General features: G+C 37.5%; 3 protein-coding genes across 4 annotated transcripts in view; 2 read left to right on the forward strand and 1 right to left on the reverse strand.

Moving 5' to 3' along the window:
- gins4 (GINS complex subunit 4 (Sld5 homolog)) overlaps positions 1–1,582 on the forward strand; it is a 7,632-nt gene extending 6,050 nt beyond the window's left edge. Inside the window, exons 6-7 of the mRNA XM_016239274.1 lie at positions 479–569; positions 931–1,582. Of these exons, the coding sequence (XP_016094760.1) occupies positions 479–569; positions 931–1,027 (188 nt within the window). The 3' untranslated portion in view covers positions 1,028–1,582. The remainder of the gene's footprint in view (positions 1–478; positions 570–930) is intronic.
- Positions 1,583–7,868: 6,286 nt separating this feature from the next.
- Positions 7,869–9,697, forward strand: LOC107556232 (protein phosphatase 1 regulatory subunit 3C-like). 2 transcript variants are annotated; one of them, XM_016239297.1, is made up of 3 exons: positions 7,869–7,926; positions 8,106–8,205; positions 8,526–9,697. In XM_016239297.1, the coding sequence occupies exons 2-3, from the start codon at positions 8,183–8,185 to the stop codon at positions 9,256–9,258; spliced, it is 756 nt and encodes a 251-aa protein (XP_016094783.1). In that variant the 5' UTR covers positions 7,869–7,926; positions 8,106–8,182; the 3' UTR covers positions 9,259–9,697. The 2 variants fall into 2 exon arrangements, with proteins under 2 accessions (XP_016094783.1, XP_016094782.1); XM_016239296.1 differs by lacking the exon at positions 7,869–7,926 and adding an exon at positions 7,933–8,021.
- Positions 9,698–10,749: 1,052 nt separating this feature from the next.
- Positions 10,750–15,978, reverse strand: part of LOC107556234 (phytanoyl-CoA hydroxylase-interacting protein-like) — a 12,565-nt gene continuing 7,336 nt past the window's right edge. Inside the window, exons 4-6 of the mRNA XM_016239298.1 lie at positions 13,929–14,103; positions 13,261–13,378; positions 10,750–11,978 (exon numbers count right to left, since the gene is read on the reverse strand). Of these exons, the coding sequence (XP_016094784.1) occupies positions 11,444–11,978; positions 13,261–13,378; positions 13,929–14,103 (828 nt within the window). The 3' untranslated portion in view covers positions 10,750–11,443. The remainder of the gene's footprint in view (positions 11,979–13,260; positions 13,379–13,928; positions 14,104–15,978) is intronic.

A 15,978-nucleotide genomic window follows, 5' to 3' on the forward strand; every position in this document is an offset into this window, starting at 1 on the left:
TATATAAAGAAACAGATCAGAAAAGCATATGGACTACTGTTTTTTTTTGTTTTTTTGGAAAGAAATGTATACTTTTATTCAGCAAGGATGCATTAAATTGATGAAAAAGTGACAGTAAAGACTTTAAATTGCTATTACAAATAAATGCTGTTCTTTTGAACCTTCTATTCATTAGATCATTTTGAAAGAAATGTATCCGTTTCCACAAAAATATTAAGCAGCACAACAGTTTTCAGCATGGATAATATGAAATATGTAATATTTTACAATAGTGTTTTTTTTATACATTTTAAAAATAAATACAGCCTTGGTGAGCATGAGAGTTTCAAAAATGTAAAAAAAAATCTTACCAACCCCAACATTTGACCAGTAGTGTTCATTTTTCAATCTAGACCTAAATGGAATGCTGTAATTGTGGTGATTTTATCTGGTAGCAGTGGTTGTTGTTTAATTGGTGTATGGGTTTGTTTGTGTGAAGTTCCTGAGCCGTGTCTGGACTCGTTTGTGTTCCTGAGAGTGAAAGAGAGGCAGGAGAATATCCTGGTGGAGCCCGAGACAGATGAGCAGAGGTAAGAACGCCAGCTCGAAGCAGTCACACACAAAGTTTGGGAATCCATCAAACCCATACCTGTTGATCACTAATCTGATAATCCAGTAATCAGGTTACAGCCTAGTTAGGACGTGGTGTGAGAGGGCAGTGGCCTGTGGGCAGGAGAGGGCAGTAGTTTCTGGAACAGTGTTTGTTGTCTCATAACCAAACACTAAACTGAATGATACTTCTAATAAAATCCCTTGGATTTTCTTATCAAAATTTACTATGTCCTATAGGGGGCAGCATTCCTGTTCATTTTAATGAGCAAATTCAAGCGAATTCATAAATATATTCCTAAACCGTATTTATTTGGACGTCTTTGCTGTCGTCTCTCTCAGGGAGTACGTTGTTGACTTGGACGAAGGTTCGCAGCACCTGATGCGTTACCGTACTATAGCGCCTCTAGTGGCCAGCGGTGCAGTGCAACTCATTTAAACCAGCAGAGCCTCAGGATCTGAATGAAGACGCCACAGAGGAACAGATCGCCTGTGCACTCCATCCTCACATGCTAGATGGCCAGCTGTGAACATCTGTGAACACCTTTACAGATCCTGTCTGGACCCAGAGCACATCCATATGTTTGAATCCAAAAGCATTTCTATCTTAAAATGCCTAATTCTCATCATGACACTGACTTAAAATGTCAGTATGGATTATTATTATTGAGTATTGAGTACTAATCTATACAAAAAAACAATCTTTGATGTATTCTGACAAATGGATATGTAACAAAACGCAGATAGTCTGAATGGACGTTTATCTGGATTGTTTTGAGTTGTTGATGACGTCCAGCAGAATTTCATCACATATTGACAGCTCAGTTATTGCAGTCTGATCAGAAACTGGTGAAGCTGACACTCTTGCTCTGAAACGGAAGCTGTGGTTTTCTCTGTAAGTGGGACGTTGTTGGTTTGGACATATGTGGTTGTTTAAATGGCCATTGGGGTTTTGCTGGTGTGTTAGAATAAAATTATATTATTTATGTTTCTATATTGGTGCTCTGTTTTTTGTGTTGCCTGCTGCATGTTTTGTAGTGTATTATATCTAGCTGCTAAAATGATCTGTCTTGCATGTTAAACTCTTTTAAGATTGCCAACAGGATATATGTCATAATGTCAGTTACCACATAAAATAATTTTGTTCCTCGGTTTCCGGAAAAAAACACATTTATAGCGACGTACTAAAGTAAACGGGGTCAGCCATGTGTATCTTGTATTTTATTACAGGAGTTTTTCAGTAAAATCCTGTTTTTGTGTTTCTAAATCACAATTCTATCATTCTGTTCTCATGCCAACATTTATATATTCAAAGAGTTTCAATATTTAAAGAAAATCTGCATTTGAATGTTTATTGCTTTGCTTTGTGTACCACCGTTTTAAGTGCCTTAAGTAGTTTAAAAGTTCAATTTCAGGAAGACTAAAGCAGTATTTCTAATGTCTAATTTAAAAAAAAAACAATGTTATTAATAACACTATAAAGCCTAGTGTATCATGTTAGATGCATACATTTCAATGTTCTTCAATTTACCAACATGATCAAAACCTGTCAAAGGCCTGTTAGTTTAATTGTAAAACGGTCCACCATCAGGTCGAGGTTTGTCTTTTTGCTGTGAAATCTTTACTGATTTTTATAAAATAAATGTAAGAATAACTTTTATATTATTCATAATATTTCAAGATGAACACTTACTGGACTGAAGCAACTTAGGTTTGCTTGATTATGAATTTTCAGAAAAATCATCTTAAAATGTATCTTTTGACTAATCCATCAGGCTTCTGAGGATTTGTTAATCTCTCAGTCATTGTTTTGCAATGCATTATATGTTTGATCACATAATTAAAAGTACTGAAAATTGATCTTAAAACTAAGCAAATCATATTGGGAGATGTAGAGTGGCAGCTGATATTTTTATGCATTTTATGTAAGCAGCCTCTTATACTGTGCATATTTTTGCAGTTTGGGCCTCTGAATAAAACGGGCGTTTTTTCCTATGAAAATTAGCTCCATATTCTCTTATATGTGCCATAAAAGCCGGATCAAAATAAGATTTTTCATTTACCAAAAAAAACAGATTTTTGTTACTTCATATGCCAGGTGTTAGGATTAAAATGCCCAGAGTTTAGTGGGTCCAAAATTATGAGTTACAATTATTTATTCAATATTATTATTTAAATCAACAAGTGCCATCAGTTCTCATGAAATCACACATATTCACATGGTGACCTAACATTGCCTAATCTCACTCCTATTCCACCGTGAGAAACACACCTATTGCTCCATATCCTGTGCTGACCCTTTCTAACACTCCGGTGTTGTGTACGTGATCATTCCTTGGCGTTTACGTAAATTATACACCTGTGGTTATATGTTGAAACCTCTGCCTACAGGCTTGAACCAGCATTAGAAGTATTTTTATTGTAGTTCCAGTATTATGAAATGTGTGATTCACTGAAGCCAGATACACAGACGGGAATCTCAACTAGAATCATGATTCACATCAAGATTAACCTCTGAATCCTGGAAATGTGCCCAGCTAAACTGACAGAATCAGTCAACACTTGCAATGGAAACTGGTTGTTACGAGTAGAGCAACAGATGTACTATAATAGATCAGTGGTATAACACAATGAGTAAAACTGCAGTCAATGCAATTTCGCAAATAAAGGTCAATTGTCACACAATTGTCTCACAACCAAGCAGCTTTCTGTTGCTCAATATGGCGAATTCGGAAGACCAACTGGAAAGCAACCAAATTTTTTCGCCCTTGTGCAAAATTCCCGAACGGACTGGTTGCCTTATGCCGAGTTCACACTGCACGATTTTAGCCCGATTTTTCACTCGCCGACAGGTTTTGCGAAATCGCCGACAAATGCCCGAAATCGGAGGCAAATCGGTGCTCGTTCACGCGAGAGACAATCACGCAGTGAATTATCAAAGATGCGATCTGAGGGAATCGCCAACGCCCGTGAAATATTTGGCATGCTAAATATCTGGAGCTGTCGGCGATTCACAATCACGCTGTGTGCAATGATTTCTGACTGAAAACTACATCAGCAATGACCTACAGCCAATGAGAGAGCACGATACAGGGCAGCAGGAAGTTCGGGGAGGAGTTATATGAAACGTAGTTTGCGGACCAGTGTTGCCAAATCTGCGATTGCCGCCGGTTGTTTTTTATGTCAGCAGGTTGAAGCGACCCCAATAACGTGATATTTAGGCCCTGGAATGTGAATTGTACCAGGAGAACCCCGCCAAAAAAATTAGTATTTGAAAATCGTGCAGTGTGAACTCGGCATTAGGCTCTGGATTACGTGTAATAATGTTGTAGATGTTTAGTTTCTTGCACAGACTTATCGTTTCACTTCATAAGACCTCAATATATCATCAAGAGCCAGGGGGATTAATTTGATGGTAGCCATTGACTTGTATTTTATGAATTACCAAGGACTGCGGTTTCCGATAAAAATCTTCTTTACTGTTTTACTGAAGAAAAAAGTTACATACATCTTGAAAGGCCTGAGAGAGTAAATTAACAGCACATTTTCATTTTTGGGTGAACTATTCCTTATGTGGACACAGTTTGTTAAGTCATGTGTCAGCTGTTTTTGTCTATACAATGAAAGTAATAGCAATATTTAACCATTTATTATGACATGTCATTTGAACCCCAAACATTTTAGTTCTGTCATCATTTACACGTCGTTCCAAACCTGTATGAAAAATGTTAAATACAATGAAACTCGAGTGGGGTCAAGACCAAGATAACACTAAACCCCATTGACTTTCATTGTCTTGAGAAAAAAAACCTTTAATACAGGATTCGAGTGACATGTAAATGATGCCAGAATTAAATTTGGTGAACTTTCCCTTCAAAGGACATTTAATAATAAGCTGATAAGATTCGCTGTTATACTTTACTTTTTGTCAGACAATCACACCCAGAGTTCATTGACGTCAATTAACATCATTCTTGGTAATGTGGGTTTTTTGTAAACTCGACGATAGCTTATTGGCCTCTGTCACAGCTTCCGATTTCACAGTGACTTCCTTTACCCCGAGAGCCACAGGAAGCCCACACCGTCCATCATCAGTTCTGGCAGAAACCATAGAGAACTGTTCATCTGTTTTCGCAAACTAGGTCAGAATCCAGCTATTGGCTAATGCATTGTGCAAATACTGGAATGAATAGTGAAGTCTTTTGTTATGAGGCACAGCAAGTCCACACATCGACCAATAATCAGGAAACAAATCTGTAAACTTGCATTACGGACATATAAAACATCACTTCTGCTCTCCCAAAAATATCATGGATTTCGCTATCAAACTAAATGCAGTTACAAAATGAGATTCTGTTCTTCAGTTTCAGTTCAGAAGTGAATCATTGCAATAATGAGTATTATAATGGTGTTACTGATGATGCTAAATGAGTTAATATGAACATGTTTCAGGTTTGGTGATGATGAAGGGGTTCTTGAGTCTCACTGAGGTGTGCATGAGACAAAAAAGGATTGGAAACACTGATCTTGGATATTTTGCCTTTCTCTGACACCCACAGATCCGCTTGAAGTCATGCATTTCTGCCAAATTCATTATTATGCATTTCCATCCCCCCCCCAAAAAAAACTACTCAGACATGTCATATCCAGAGTTGTATCTCATTTTATCTCTGCAATGTTTTTAGTTTGATGCTTTCCCAAAAAATATGCCAAGAATCTATGTCTGATCATGTCAGTGGGATTTTACACAGCAACACGACTATATCTATGACTCTTCCGTGTGAAATATTGCAATATTTAGGCCCAGATCTGCTTCTTTAGTATACATTCGATAAATATAAAATTGGATATATGGGCATTTTTGGCCCTGTGGGCTTAAACTAAACTTCTTTAAAATTAAAATGTTCATACTGCAGTGTAAGCATAGGCTTGGATTTAAAATGTATTCAGTGCCATGATTGGTATAATCATATTCTGTCCTTCCAAGTGTGTCATTTGCACTGCTTATCATTACCAAGTTATTTTTGCTCATAACTAGAATTAGTTAAGCAAACTGTCACTGAGTCAGTTTACCATTTCTGTTTTTGAGTCACTGATTGGCAAGAGTTCAAACCACATTCATGCACGCTACGTGCCAAACTTCAGGTCTGATATGGCAGCTATGGTCATTTTCTCTCTTGCTCCGTCTCTCTTTGTAAAAGAAGCTCAAGCATGAAGAATGAAAGCCTAATGAGGTTAAAAAGCACGCTCACTGGGTTATTTGGGTAGATGGCCTTGAGGATTTTTCATGCTTTTCCTCATCATCCTAAGGCATAATTATGTTAATTTCACTGTTACATAAATTGCATCAAATAGAAATATCATTACTGTCCTTCCAGATTTGTCAGAAATAGTAAAAATGACATAAGTGCCACTCATTATGTAAAGTAAATGAACCATGACACTACATTTTTCTTTATTCAAAAAGCCCTTTTTGTAATAATAATACTAAATTAATTAAAATAAAAAAATGTATACAATAGATGATTTAATATATTCACACACACACATATATATATATATATATATATATATATATATATATACACACATACATACAGGGTTTGATAATAACACCCACCAACCCGCCAAATGTGGGTAACGCTGTCAAATCACTAGCCAATTTGGCGGGTTACTTTTCGTAAGTTATGTTCACTCATTTATTTCTTGTGGAAGTTCATGCAGGCCAAATCTGCGCAGGTTTAGCGCACATACTGAACTCATGAGACATTATGACATTATCGAGTACATTGCAAAAACCAAACAAAACACACCTAGTGCACGCATAAGAGACTACGTGATGAAGTCTGGTTAGACCAACACAGGCTTTAGTGCGTTTTTAGAGTGCGTTCTTTCACTGCATGATTCAGTCTATTAATATGCATTAAGAATGATCACATAATTCAAGATAAGGGGGCAGAAAATGTATATATTTATATAATTTCATACAGTTAATATCACACGAAGAGTTTTTTTTATATACAAATGTGATATTGATTTTATACAACAGTTCAATAAACAATAAGTTAATATCAAGAGACTTACGTTTTAGACACCATATTGTCTGTTTTTTACGGTGCCCGTAAGATAACGTTCAGTTCGCTTAGTTTTGTTGTCGCCACTACATAATAACTCGTGGGAACATGATAATATGTGGTGGCCACAAGATATTAATTTGAGGGAACGTCATATTAACTCGTGGGAACGTGATATTATGTCGTGGCCACAAGATCATTTTGTCGAGGTAACGACATCCTTATGTCGTGGCCTCGAGATGCTATGTTGAGGGAACGACATTCATTTCTCGTGGCCACAACTTCTTATGTTGAGGGAACACATATTTTTCTCGTGGCCACGAGTTTAATGCGTAAACAAACCTGCGTGACCATAGCAACCCGGGATTATCAGAGATCATCGTGGTGGGCGCACAAAATTTGGGCCCAATTTGGACATTTTCACTTAGGGGTGTACTCACTTTTGTGGCCAGCGGTTTAGACATTAATGGCTGTGTGTTGAGTTATTTTGAGGGGACAGCAAATTTTCACTGTTATACAAGCTGTACACTCACTACTTTACATTGTAGCAAAGTGCCATTTCTTCAGTGTTGTCACATGAAAAGATATAATAAAATATTTACAAAAATGTGAGGGGTGTACTCACTTCTGTGAGATACTGTATATATATATATATATATATATATATGTGTGTGTGTGTGTGTGTATGTATGTATGTAATGGTGGGAGCAAAAAATAATACTAATAAATTACAGAAATGTACTTAGTAAATAAACATCAACTTATATAGGCTATAAATAAAATTTAAAGTAGTGACGTTTTGCACTGTGATATGCTATTTTAAAGTTTATTTGTTAGATATTTTTTTTTTACTTTACATTAGTTGAGAGCCTACATGGTGTATTTATACCTTAAAAAATTAATTAATTTGTCACGCTGGACTATTTACAACTACTTAAGTCACCTGAAATAAATTAATTAATTAAAGAAAAATAAAGGACACAGGAAATACGATATAGCTGTTTTCCCTAAGCATTCATATTAATGTTAACCTGATATTCATCAACCTGAATGTTTCCTGATATTTGTCAAGTATCCAAATGTATTTGCCCTAGGATTTAGTCTCCTCCTCTTTAGCCCACAGATCAGGTCATAAATAGCTGGTTAAGTCCTGTCCCGTCTTTGCAAAGCTCATTGGCTTGAATTTGGAGGAGGGATCAATCTACTATAAAAGATGAAGTGACGCAAGATTTCACACAAGGCTTCCTGAAGCTCAGCTGAGCAGGTAGTGCAAGACATCTCAAACTTGTGTCCTTCAATACAACAACAACAAAAAAATATATTTTAAGGATTTCATCTGGTGATCAAAATGAGAGCACAGTAAGTTTTTTTTTTTTCAAGTTTGATTAAAAATGTTAAAACTGTGTTAAATTATTAAAACCACTTATGTGTGTGTTTTCACAGCATCAGCTCACTTTAAAGTGTGTGACCGCTTTGGGAGGAAAGGAAATAAGGACTCTGAAGGACAGTTTCTCTATTATATGCTGAAGATGACTTGTGCAAAGTAAGTTTATTGTCTTAATTAATAAGACCAGGGTTTCCACAGTCATGAAATATTTCAAAAGCGTGGTTTCCAGGCCTGGACAAGTCATTAAGAGTGATTTTAAAAATGCTATTGACAAGTCACAGCAATTTCTGTAGGCAATATTTCTACTAAGCCCCAGCTCTAAATGACTTCCTCCACTCTTTGTGAGAGCACTACAAACATTACAAACGTCTGAAAACGCATATAGGCCTATTCATTGGTCAAAAAGTGTGGGAACCCTGTAAAAAGAGATTGTAAAGTGGAGAAATCCTCATTTTGTCGTTTTTCTGCACCTCCAGTGTGATGTCGCGGTTTGGCCCGCCGGTCTCCGTGAGGTCTGTGGACATGATGGGCTTCAGGTGCAGAGGATCACCCAACATCAACCGCCTGCTCGGCGTGTCTTCCCCCAAACCCCTGCGCCCCTGCATCTCCCATCAGCCGGTGACTGAGTACAGACACTCCCCTTCCACAGGCCTCATCACAGCCGAAAGAGGCCGCGGGGAAAAACGCGTTGCGTTCGCGGACGCCAAAGGACTTTCCCTCATCACGGTGCGCCTGTTCTCCGAGAAAGCGGACAAAATCCCGTGTGAACCGGTGAAAATGCCACCACTGAAAGAGACCGTTAATAATACTTCGAGGTTGAGGCTTGGGTTTGAGCAGCCTTGTGGAGATTTCCAGGCGTTCAGAAGTCGGCTTCAGGAACGCACGGTGGCGCTGGAGAGCTGTAATGTGACCAGGTGCTCCATCCTCGGCACCGTGCGCGTCAAGAACGTTTGTTTTGAGAAAGCGGTGCAAATCCGTATCACTTTCGACGCCTGGCGCAGTTACCAGGACGTGGCGTGTAGTTACCTGGAGCAGAGTTATGGGGAGCCTGGAACCGACGTGTTTGAGTTTAACATCCGCGTCCCTGAGCGGATAGACCCGCGCGAGCGCATCGAGTTCTGCGTGTCTTACTTCCCCGCTGCGTTCAGTGCTGCTCAATGGGACAATAATAACGGCAACAACTACTGCGTTCATGTGTGTGAAGTGTGACTGCTGTTTTCTAATGACCCTTTCACACTGTTTGTGCGAACAAACCCAGAACTCTACAAACGTTGCACTTTGTCACCTGCTTTCTGACCCGTTTAGCACATACTGACTAACTTAATGCTGTGCCACGATAACGGAGTGCTTTTCTGAGCACTCGAATGTGTTTTATAAATGTACATTTATTTGGCAAATCAACATGTATAACTCGTATACTGTGGAAATGTTTATTTAAACCTTGCGTGTTGTGGAAAATATTTTTGTTTTAGATTTGTATCGAATAAATGTCATTTTTATATTTTCTTCTACTTTTTAAAGATGATCGATTTTAGGAATGTGCCATTTTATTTTGTAAGATTGAGCACTTCACCATGTTTATAAAACGCTTGCATACTGTGGGTAATAAAATGTTTAAAGTATATAATTTATTAAATAAAATTAAAGCGCACAACTTGCATCCTGATTGGTCTTTTTCTCTTGTATTTATCTGTTGCGGTTTTATATCAAAGGTTTCTGTGGTCAAGGACAACCTAAAATTGTCACATGTCTATGCTTTTTATTTCAGTTATGCTCTGAGGTTTATTTTAAATTATGTTGAGTGACATGTTACGAGCTAAAACCGTTTTCACATGGGACACACTAGGATCAAGGAGGTTAATTCAAATCCCAGGACGTTTTTGACTTGGACACTAAGTATAATCCAATTAATTCCATGGATTGGTAACTGCCAGGTTTTTGGATTGACGCGAGAACCCCTGATTGGAAACTGAAGATGTGATTTATGTAGCTTGAGGTTTTTGTTTTTTAAAATCTGAGAATTATGGTTTTTATTGCTGTTTTAGGTTCGTGGTACCATTTGCATTTTAAGTGGCAAACTAAACTCAACTGAGATCTTTCATTTGACCTCCAAAGTACAGCACTGCTGCGTAAAATGCTGTGCAGAAGCCATAAAGAAATCATCTCTGCTGGCAGGGAAATTGTGAGCTTGTGTTGTAATTTGTCTTAATCATGTGAGCGATTTAAGGATGTGCCAGATTAATCCTGCTCTCAGCTGCAGACAGACAGACCTGGAAATCAGCGCTTGTTCAGTCTGATTATGAATGGCCTGTTCATAATCAACCCTGATCAGATTATGTATTACATACAGACACTGGCCAATTAGTTAGCAAATATCTGTAACATCTGTAAAAGCGATTTAATGGCTGCTATATGCTCTGTGAATTACATATGTTATTTGGACATTTAAATTTCAGGCTTTTCTTCCATTTCCTTTTTGGAACATTTGTTATACAGTGGGGAAAAAAAGTATTTAGTCAGCCACCAATTGTGCAAGCTTCATTCAGTTTTTGGAGTTTGAAGCTCAAGCATTCTCACTTGCACTCAATTATTGACAAGTCAAGGCCTATTATGATATGTAATTCTGAAGCAAAGCTGAGGATGGTTTGGTCCATGATACCCATGCAGTACTATGTTTGATAAGCATCTTGCAATGTTTTTTTGTTTTGTTTTTTGTGCATCAAAACCACTCAAACTTGGTCAGAGCTGTACTGAAACAATCATTTTCACACAGACAACCTACAAAAGTAACATGCAGAAACATTCAGAAGTGTTTTATTCTATGTTAAAGCATTCTGTACAGTTAATGTAACATATTTATGCATATACACGCACACAACGACTGTTAATTACAGGTGACAACCCAAATGACTTAATACAAAAAATAAATAGAATCAATTACATAATTCAATAATGTAACCTTTATATATGATTAGTCTTAAGGAAGTGGACTCACACAAGTTATCATATGGCTTCAGAAGACTTTCAAAATATAACACTAGTCTCATGGACCACTTTTACGGTGCTTTAAAATATACAGGTTTTAAAAGACAGTGAGTAAATGATGAAACATTTTTGGGTGAACTGTCTCTTTAAGATCTGAATAGTTGCCTCACAGATCATATGGCTTGGTTTCATAACAAGTGGCCGGACTATCATGACCTCATTCATTTTTATTTATTCTTGCCTCTTTTGTGCAATGCCTTTGGTGTATTTTCAAATTCCAAATACCTCTTTTCATAGGTGTGAATGTTTATTCAGATTCTCATTAGAACTTTGGGTCCATTTCCAGAGCAGTGAGGTTCTCATGGTCCGGTTTCTGGTTGCACTTCCAGTGAGAGCTGCCATTCACAGCTCAGCGGCCCACACTGATATTGCACACCTTACAACTCGGGTCTTTTTTGGCGTTTGCGGTGGAAAGGCTCATGAGCTGGTGATGGCCGCTGATCTGAACGAGTATGCCATGCTCCAGAAGCAAGGGCTCTGTGTACAACACCTCCAGAATGACGTCACTGGCATGACAGAAGGCCGGTGCGTCTCCAGACGTGAATGTCAGGAAGGGATTACTTGACAGGTCCAGTCGTGGAAGGCGGCTCTTGCAAAAGCTATCCCCCTCCGATCCAGCAGGGGCTAGCACCAGCACTACATAATGGTACGCTGTGTACATGCAGTAGAAGTCAGCAAAGTAGAGGTTTGTACTCGGGGTGAGGACACGATCGGCAGAAATTTGGAAGCGCAGAGGGCCGTATGGGGAGTCTTTGGGAGGGAGGCCTGTGTCGAACTCTGTGTTGCAGCCGAGGAAGACGCCCCGGAGCTTTCCGTTGATGGGGGAGCCGTGACTTCCACTGTTGTCTTTGAAAGATGGGAGCATTGCACCTCCACACTCTGACCTATGTAGAGAGATGTAGAATAATAAATCATGTTTAATAATAAAGTCATTTTAAACACTACAAAGCTGAAATGTTGGCATTAAAGTGGTCATATGATGTTGCTAAAAATAACATTATTTTGTGTATTTGGTGTAATGAAATGTGTTTATGCGGTTTAAGGTTAAAAAAACACATTATTTTCCACATACTGTACATTATTGTTTCTCCTCTATGCCCCACCTTTCTGAAACGTGTCGATTTTTACAAAGCTCATCGCTCTGAAAAGCGAGGTGTGCTCTGATTGGCCAGCTATCCAGTGCGTTGTGATTGGCTGAATACCTTAAGCATGTGATCGAAATGTTACGCCCCTGACCATACTATGATGCCGTGTCCCGGAGCGACGAGACAAAAACAATAAAACCCATTATAAGTGAGGCATTTGTTGCATCCAGTGGGGACATCGAACAGCTTGTAACACTCCAAAGAGAAAGGAAAACTTAAAATCGCATCATATGGCCCCTTTAAAATTGGACAATTCACCTTCTAAATGAACAAATCATCAATGCATGTTTTATTTGTTTAACCTTACTCATTTGAATCAATCTTCCTGTGAGGCTTCAAACCTCTCTCTGGTGGTGTATGCTGGACTTCTCCAATCATTTAGTCCACTTAAATCCTGTCCCTTTCCTTACATTTGACTGCACGCTTGCATTGAGATCTGCCTTCATCTGACCAACAACCCGTGCATAGAACCAGGTTACTGAACCTGCTATTTTTTGTACGTCACAATACAGATGAAAATATCGGTCACTACTTCCATTTTTTCATAAGTGGTATTTGCAACTCATTTTACTTCTGAAATGTGATGAACACAGGATATTCAACATTAAAAAATGAAGGACGGGGCTTGGTTTAAAGACCTCTTCAAAGAAATGACAATAACTATAACGATATCTATTCCGATAATTAATGTGTAAATTAATGAGTAAAGAGGTCATCTGCCGCTTTAATTGCTCCAGCTTTTCTGAAAATGCATGGCGAGATATTAATTATATTTTTGATGTAATATTATAAAGACTAACATTTTTACTTTTGCAATAACATGCAATGAAGAATTACACGCAATGAGACAAGGAACATGAATGAAGGAGATAGAGTCTGTTTTGATTTCATATCAAGTTCACTAGCATTCTCAAATCACAAAAACACACAGCAGATAAACCGGACGCTGCAGTCTTAGAGCTGTCAAGGAAGGATATATGTAGAAGCAGCAGAGAGACTGAGGATGACAGATGACACTAACCTGACATAATGGAAGTATTCAGGACTCTGATTGCGGTAGAAGACGGAGAGCCTGAGCAGCCTCCCAGCAGCAGCCTGAGCTTTATCTAACAGCTGCTGGAGATGCTCCATGGCATAATCTGCAGAAAAGAACCCATTTAAAACCATCACTATTGAACATAAAACACAAGTGCTTTCTATAAAGCACTTATGACATTGAAGGCAAGAAAAAAGAACATGTGTCCAAATTGGTTGTGTCTTCTATCTGCGCATAATATGCACAGCCAACGATAAGTAAGCCATTCGTTCATGATTTTTTTAGCATTAGTATTCAATGGCAAATTTGTGTCTTGAAGAATATCATGAAGAAGATAATCATGACACTTCATACAGAGTGCTGTAGTGTGTCATTTTTGTGCCAAGAAGTGCAGAAATGATGGTTGTTTCCGAACAGGTTTCCCCAAATAGTCCTCTTGTTTGTTATTGGTTTGGGAAAAAACTAGCCCCTCCCTCAAACTCACACCATTGGTTGAGCCTATTGCTGTGTTGGGCTGCTTAAACAAACAGGAGTTTAACCCCTTTTCTTTCAAAATATTTTTGTCAGTTGTCTTTGCATATTAAGCTGACACAGGAGGAATGATTTTAACACTGAAAATACATTTAAATCTCTGTTACTCTGTCTCTGCTTACCTCCAGTGCAGAACTCCACTACTTGGCTCCATTCAGACACCTGATAGTCTCCGTCCGGCTGTCTGATGGCGGTCTGAACAGCCACACAGTACTCTGTTCGAGGGCTCAGGAACCAGTGGCCTCTCACAGCCATTGGCAGAGGTCCTGCTTTTGCCACTAGCTTGGTGGGGACATCCTGAAAAGCCAAATATCAGAGGGCGCTGATAGTTGATTGTTGGCTTAAAGGGTTTGTGTTCAGCCTTCAAGGGAACAACCAACCATATACAATACTTGACCTTTTTTGTTTGTTAAACCCCAATAAGTTGGGTATAAAGTATGGTAGTGTGTGATACTCAAGCCTAGTGTTTCAAAAACTGTTCAGATTTGAAAAGTCATGTAGTGTATTCCAGCATTTTATATGTATAGTTCTTAAATGGACCAAAGAAAAGAGATCTAATTGAAACTTGCACTGCAGAAATGTCAGAAGAAAAAAAAATAAAGAAGAAAAAAAAGGTTTTATGAATGGTATTTGATGGACTCTGCATGGGAGCCAGATCAGGTCAGGCCTTTTTATTGAAATAAAGCTGAAATTACATTAATTAAATATGAGCATTTGAAGAAACTTAAACTTAAAAAAATATATAAAAATTGCATAAATGTTCAATAAAATGTAAAATGTTGCCTTAATAACTAACTAAAAGTTTCTTTAAGTTCAAAAGCTAAAACTGTTATAAAATCAATTAAAGCTAAATACAAATGTTAAAAAACAAAAAGTTATAAAAATTACAAAAGCACATTCAAATATTACAAATTTTAATATATTTGAAATAAAACTGAAATATAAAAATAAAAGCTAATTCATAGCATTATATAATGCATATTATAATAGTGTAATATAATAAAATAACAGGCTAGCTAGATTGATTTGAAAAAAAGAAGACGAAGAACCAACCAAAGACTGAAAAATGGCTGATTTTGTATATATGAGAGTTATTTAAAAGAAGTATCTTTATACTGGCCAAAATATTCTTTATTTGTTGTATATAGTTTAATCAAATCAAATCAAAATGTATTTATAAAGCACAATATACAATAGAATAGAACAACAGTACTGTACAAAATCATACTAAAAGAGACATAAGAAGTGAATATAAAACAATATAGACCGCAATGCAATCAATTTAATTTAATCTATAGTGTATGTCTAATAATGTATTTATACATATATAGTGTTATAAAATCAAGTTTGTGATTGACTGATAACAGTTCACCAGTAAAACGAATCATGGGAAACACTAATTGCCTGATAATTATGTATGCAGCCTAATCAGTGAGACAATATGATTTCTGAGCAGATACCATCCGCATCCGTATCATCCAGAGCAGTAATCTTACGCCTGTTATCTGTTTGACGAATCTTCTTTCTGAGAGGTGAAAGACAGTTTCAAAGTTCACTAAGCGTAAAGTATTTCCTCTCACATATAAGAGCTCGATCACAGCTAATTAGTCTTGTTGTGGAGGCACAAGCAGAACCAATTATGAAATGCTCAGAGGGGCGTAACCATAGCAACCCCCTCAGCAAGTCCTTTCCATTCACCCGCAAATGCAATATTAGAGCCGTGGCAAAATCAGATGTGATTTAGCAGCAGTTCATGCCTGTATAATCTTTGGCAGCCAATGAGTGCAGAAGAGATATTGGTCATACTCCTACATTATAGCTTCATTTTGTCAGGAAGAATTTAAAAACTCAGCTCTGATTATCTCATCAGTGTCCTCCTAACACTTACTAAATAGTGCATTAAATTGACAATTAAGTCTCGCAAGTGTTTTAGATTTTTCAGTCAAGCAGACTTTGAATGGACATTCAAGTCAATTAGTTGGATTTTTGATAATAAAGTTATTTTAGATTTAAAATATATATATATTTTAAACAATTTAAATACGTACAGTCGCTGATTCAGAAGCGCCAGATTGTCATAGCAAAGTCGAAATTTACCCTTTTTTTTTTTTTTTTTTTTACAATATGCCTTTGTTCCGAGCCGCCGTTTCATTTTTCTTTTTTAAAAAAACG

This window comes from Sinocyclocheilus grahami, unplaced genomic scaffold (assembly GCF_001515645.1).
Source record: "Sinocyclocheilus grahami isolate Dianchi unplaced genomic scaffold, SAMN03320097.WGS_v1.1 scaffold560.1, whole genome shotgun sequence".
Lineage (NCBI taxonomy): Eukaryota > Metazoa > Chordata > Actinopteri > Cypriniformes > Cyprinidae > Sinocyclocheilus > Sinocyclocheilus grahami.

Bases quoted from the DNA above. Each gene is read 5' to 3' on its own strand.
- LOC107556232 (XM_016239297.1), top strand. From the start codon at position 8,183: ATGCTGAAGATGACTTGTGCAAA. The intron at 8,206-8,525 runs GTAAGTTTATTG...CTGCACCTCCAG, and splicing joins CTGAAGATGACTTGTGCAAA to TGTGATGTCGCGGTTTGGCC.